The sequence below is a fragment of the Sinocyclocheilus anshuiensis genome, unplaced genomic scaffold (genome assembly GCF_001515605.1).
Source record: "Sinocyclocheilus anshuiensis isolate Anshui unplaced genomic scaffold, SAMN03320099.WGS_v1.1 scaffold603, whole genome shotgun sequence".
Classification (NCBI taxonomy): Eukaryota; Metazoa; Chordata; class Actinopteri; order Cypriniformes; family Cyprinidae; genus Sinocyclocheilus; species Sinocyclocheilus anshuiensis.
In genome coordinates this window covers 408,862-414,954 of record NW_015551055.1, presented here as the reverse complement: position 1 = coordinate 414,954, position 6,093 = coordinate 408,862, and the positions used below count along the sequence as shown (strand labels likewise).

Here is a 6,093-nt window from a genome sequence, read left to right as displayed (position 1 = left end):
TGCACCAAGAGCTTGTAACACTCCAAAGAGAAAGGAAAAATTGAAATCGCATCATATGACCCCTTTAATTTTGACATGTTTTTTCTGAAAACAAGACGATAATTTTTACTTGAATTCTTAAATCCTGCTTGATTTAAGAATTTTTTTTGATATTTTGGCTGAAAACAAGACAAAAAAACTAGGTAAGAAAAGCATTTTTTGCAGTGTGTTGCTTCTCTTTAAAGACACTAAAGCGCCATTAAAGGGATACTCCACCCCAAAATCAAAATTTTGTCATTAATCACTTAACCCCATATCGTTCCAAACCCATAAAAGCTTCGTTCGTCTTCGGAACACAATTTAAGATATTTTGGATGAAATACTCCACCCCAAAATGAAAATTTTGTCATTAATCACTTACCCCCATGTCGTTCCAAACCCGTAAAAGCTTTTTTTTCCGATTGACTGCCAAGTAAATTACACTGTCAAGGTTCGGAAAAGTATGAACGACATCGTCAGAATAGTCCATCTGCCATCAGTGGTCCAACCATAACGTTATGAAGTGACGAGAATACTTTTTGTATGCGAAGAAAACAAAATAACGACTTTATTCAACAATTCGTCTATTCTGTGTCTCTCTGCATCACCATTTTGGAGAATATCCACTGAACGCAGGCAGCGTACGCTATTCTGTGTCAGCCGCGACACAAGAATACGTTTTCTACGTGTATTTACGCTTTGATTTGAACGAAAACAGCGTACCCGCGCAGCACGGCTGACACAGAATAGCGTACGCAGTTTGCGTTCAGCGGATGTTCTCCAAAATGGTGATGCGGAGAGACACAGAGACGAATTGTTGAATAAAGTCGTTATTTTTGTTTTCTTCGCATACAAAAATTATTCTCGTCGCTTCATAACGTTACGGTTGGACCACTGATGGCAGATGAACTATTCTGACGATGTCGTTCATACTTTTCTGGGCCTTGACAGTGTAATTTACTTAGCAGTCAATGTGACAGTCACAAGCCTCCCGGTTTTCATCCAAAATATCTTAAATTGTGTTCCGAAGACGAACGAAGCTTTTACAGGTTTGGAACGACATGGGGGTAAGTGATTAATGACAAAATTTTCATTTTGGGGTGGAGAATCCCTTTAAGCGCTGCAGATGATGCGGGTTTTTTTTTTTAAACAGAAGCAGAAACACAGTGAGCAGCAAAATAGATTGATACTTTTGCTAAAACACTGCAGAAAACAACAATGCTGCAAATATAGTTAATTTTACCTATCATACTCCAACCGTTCAAACCAGGTTTGAGGCAGGTTTTTTTCATGTACATTTAGCATTATTAATCAGTATGTTAAGAGCATTTTAAAAATAAACATATAATTGTTAAAATTAGGGAAATTATTTGTAGATGGCAAGGAAAGACAACATAAACATTGAAATTACAAGTTAACTTTGTTTTCTGTTCATGATGAGAGCGTTTAGATTATGTTTGTTTTCAGCAAAATATAAAAATACTCCAGACTTCAAGAGGAAAACTCTGAACCCCCATACAGTATCTTTTCTGTCACATGGTCTTCTGCCTTATGTATCTAAACGTAAAAAATAATAATAGCCTGATAAAACATCTGATGTTATCTTTTAATAATCATATCTAATTGGGCTCAACTGATGAATTTTTTTTTTTTAAGAAAAATTCTCAGAAGCCACTGCTCTTTGGCTCCGAGGATCCAATATCCTCATCTTTGATGACAATTTTTTTTTTCTTTTACAAAGCATTACTGGTGCCTAGATGGAAATGTGTGACTATTCCTCTCTCTCTCTCTCTCTCTCTCTCTCTCTCTCTCTCTCTCTCTCTCTCTCTCTCTCTCTCTCTCTCTCTCTCTCTCTCTCTCTCTCTCTCTCTCTCTCTCTCTGTCTCTCTCTCTCTCTCTCTCTCTCTCTCTCTCTCTCTCTCTCTCTATATATATATATATATATATATATTATCCTGACCTCCTCGGGGTAGGAAATATAGAGACAGACCAGACCTCTTGGAACTTTAATTGAATACCCCTTCATATACCATCGTATTTACATAGTATTCCAAGCTAATTTAAAGAATGTGGGTTTTTTTTTTATATATATATGGTACTTTTTTTTAAATATTATGGTACCATTTTCAAAAAAACATGGTAATATTATGGTACTTCTTTGTCAAATGTCCCTTTTAATTCCCTAAACCAACCTTTCAGAACAAGTTTTTAAATCCGAATAGACCCTCTTTCAGTGTTTAGTCAGCACTAATGATCAAATACTGCTTGAGGTTGATTTTGTAGTGAGAGCTCATGGTATTTGGCTGTACACCTCCAGTGTGTTCTGGGCTCATGTCCAGTCAGGCTCTTTGGCTATCAAACAGACTCAGATCACAGTAGACGTACTTTGTCATTTGGGGGGTGAGCGGGTGTTGACATGTTTGATGTTCACTGTGTATAACCAATATGATCATATTCACAAATTTTAACTGAGTAGTTAATATTTTATTGGATTTAAAAAAAAATTGTAATCAATGGATTATTTGTACCATGGCATGGTAGAACAAAATAAAATTGTGGTATTATGTATTATAAACACTTTTTTTTTTTTATTGTCACTTAAAACCTAATACTTCATTTTGAATTAAAAACAAATATTATCTCTAACCAAATATTAGCTGATGGCATGAAGCCAGCAGATCCATGTTCACACTATGAGTCTGTTTGAGTCCCTGACTGTAATTGACATTTCTCAGAGGTAACGTAGGTTTAACTGAATAACTAAATTTGTCCAGGTGCGCAGCCGGCACATGACGCCTGTTTTCAAGATGTGAACGCGGCGGGGAATGCCTTTGGAAACTGTGGCAAGGACAGTCATGGCAACTACATGAAGTGTGAGAAAAGGTGAGGTGGTATTTTAATATTTCAACCAGCCATATAAGCAATATGTGGTTTCTGTCTTGCTGACCTGAAGTAAAACGAAATCTGCCATTTCTGCAAATAGTTCTGCAACTAATACATTAAAAAGAATAAACCAATATATATATATTTTTTAATTAACAAACTAGTTCAAATAGTTTACAAGGACAGCACTGCAGACTCGGTACTTTTCCGAAGTTAGACTCTTTTTTTTCCTGCTTATTCATAATTCTTAAAACAACTGACTTTTAGATTATTTTTTTATAATATTATTATCTAATTGGCTTTCCTCGTAGATGATTTTATGCTGAATCGCTGTAAGCAAAGATGACTAGTGATCTCTCATATCAAATCCCAACAGTGATGCCAAATGTGGTAAGATACAGTGCCACAGTGCTGCCAAGAAACCAAAGGGCACCAATGCTGTGTCCATAGACACCACCATCCGTACAGATGGCATTGAGGTGAAGTGCCGGGGCACATATGTTTACAGCACCCAAGATGGGCAGGGCGATCTTCCAGACCCTGGACTGGTCATGACGGGCACCAAGTGTGGAGAGGGGAAGGCAAGTTTTATTTATTTATTTGTTTGTTTGTTTGTATTCAAGCTTTATTTTCGATATATAACTCAGATATTTATTAAACAGGATCTGTAGTATTAAGTGAAGATATGTCTCCAAAATAAGTATCTCAATAAAAGCATGTATTTTTTGTTTTGGATTGAAGGGTTGATTTATTCTGTTTTTACTTGCCTTCAGGTGTGCAAAGATCGACAATGTCAGAATGCCTCTTTTACTGAGTTACAAACCTGCATCGCCCGTTGCCATGGGCATGGGGTAAGTGTGTGTGTGTGTATGTATGTATATATATATATATATATATATACAGGCTCCGTCTCCATAGTGTGGTGATGTCATATTCATGTAGCAGCAGTTGTGATGAGAGAACGCGCTTGAGAAACAGTTTAGAGAGAAGAAATCAATCTACATATAAAATATTGGTCACAAATTATTGGTCACTTTCTAAATAATAAAAGTATAGCGCATCTACTAATAAATAAATAAATAATTTTTTACTGATGCAATATGTTAGAAACTATATGTTAGGGGTTTTTTTTCATTCAAGTGCTTCTCCTAAATTATGACTAAATAAAGGCTATGTCTTTGTATTCCTTCTCCCTTTGAGTTCCTCTTTAACCCAGACTGACTCATTGTGGATTTCACACCTCTAACTCCTTTAAAACCTCGCTCTGGGTCGCTCATTTCCCGACACATACTGCCTCTAATAAAAACTGATGCTTTTCATATATTAGCAGAGCTATAGCATTTGATTTGTGTATTTTCTGGTCAAATAGTCGTAAAAAGCCTCCAAGCCGTATACACTCCAATTCTGTCTTTCCTAATCCCTTTGCCCTCCCTCTGTCTCTCTCTTTTGTCAGTTTTTCTTTTATTTCTTTATGGCTTGCTTATTTACCCATTCGCTTTTCAAAAGGGCAGCCAAATACGACAGGTCTTTGAGGGGAGATTAGAGATTCAGAAACTGCTTTTTTATTATTCATTTGCATTATCATTTGATTCATATTGATCGTATGGTTTAGGCAAGTGTGGATGGAGAATAAAGTGAGTGGTCGTGGTATTTGCACACAGCATATTTTCTCTCCATTCCACTGTTCCTGTCTTGCCTCTGGGTTAGATTGAAGCGTGTAAAATATTCTCTGTTAAAAGAAATTCCATTAAGATGAAAGACGGTATATTCTGTATTTGCCCTATACTTCAAAAGACGTGACAGAAAATGTTCCCTGCAATTGCAGCAATGAGGATAGGTAAATGGCTGTGTGTGATTAAAAAAGTTAAAACTGACTCAAACAAATATATATTAAAACCAAACAAGTTGTTTGTAGTGTAGTTCAACCAAAATGTCATACGGTTTGGACATGAGAGTAAGTGAATGATGACAGGATTTCCATTTATCTCTTTAAGGTCAAACGGCAGTGCAAAAGGCATGTGAAACCCAAACCTTCCCGATGGAAATTCTCATCCGCCCTTATTCCAATGTGTGGTGTTGTTTTGCATGCAGGTGTGTAACAGTAATGGGAACTGCCACTGTAAGCGTGGGTGGGCTCCCCCCTTCTGTGAGAAACCAGGACTCGGGGGAAGTGTGGACAGTGGACCTGTACAGTATGACAGTGAGTTCACCTTCAGCTTTCAGTGCACATGTGCCTCTGCTCTCACTTCTTTCTCTCCTATTCTTTAATCCATCTTATAGATAGATTTATCTAAGATTTTATCACTCGTGTGCTCTCTCTCCCGCTTTCTCACGTTCCCTTTCTTCCTCACACCTCTTATCAGATGTCACCTTAACCATTAATCTCTACCGTCTAGCTTTTCTTTCCAGAACTCAGGCCAATGATATCTTTGCTTGTTGAAACATTTCAAGAGTAAATCTAGGAATTAATGAATTTATTACTCACTCATTTCATTTACTGTATGACTGGATCTGAAAAACCTTTTGTTCTGAATGGAATACTAGAATGCGTCTTAATGCATACTTGGTAAACTGTATTTTTATTATTTATTTTTGTAAATAGAATGTGATACAGTATGTAATATGCTAAATATTTCAATCAATAATATAGTCACATGACCTCATACATACACTACCGTTCAAAAGTAAGACTTTTTAAAAAGAAATGAATGCTTTTTTTCAGCTAGTACTTGTTAAAAGGTTAGTTCACCCAAAAATGAAAATTCTGTCATTAATTACTCACCCTCATGTCGTTCCACACCCCTAAGACCTTCGTTCATCTTCAGAACACAAATTAAGATATTTTTGATCAAATCCGATGGCTCAGAGAGGCCTCCATTGACAGCAACGCCACCCAAACTCTCAAGATCCATCAAGGTACTAAAGACTTCGTTAAAACAGTCGACGTGACTACAGTGGTTTATTCTCATACGTTGTTTACGTCCAGCGCTTCCAGGTTCTACATCAGAACGCCGGCTCATTATTGGACGGCTCCTGCATCAGCATCACACGCATGCGTCGTGCTGCTCACATGTGCAGCTTTAGCCAATAATGAGCTGGCGTTTGGACGTAGAACACGGAAGCCTTCACTGTGCATACTGCATTAACCGCGTAAGGATAATGACAGGGAAGAGAAGAGATTGCTGAATAAAG

General features: G+C 37.2%; 1 protein-coding gene across 1 annotated transcript in view; it reads left to right on the top strand.

The window, feature by feature from the left end:
• LOC107661973 (disintegrin and metalloproteinase domain-containing protein 33-like) overlaps positions 1 to 6,093 on the top strand; it is a 101,539-nt gene that overhangs the window by 86,466 nt on the left and 8,980 nt on the right. Inside the window, exons 14-17 of the mRNA XM_016451799.1 lie at positions 2,793 to 2,901; positions 3,278 to 3,482; positions 3,675 to 3,752; positions 4,993 to 5,101. Coding sequence (XP_016307285.1) covers positions 2,793 to 2,901; positions 3,278 to 3,482; positions 3,675 to 3,752; positions 4,993 to 5,101 — 501 coding nt within the window. The remainder of the gene's footprint in view (positions 1 to 2,792; positions 2,902 to 3,277; positions 3,483 to 3,674; positions 3,753 to 4,992; positions 5,102 to 6,093) is intronic.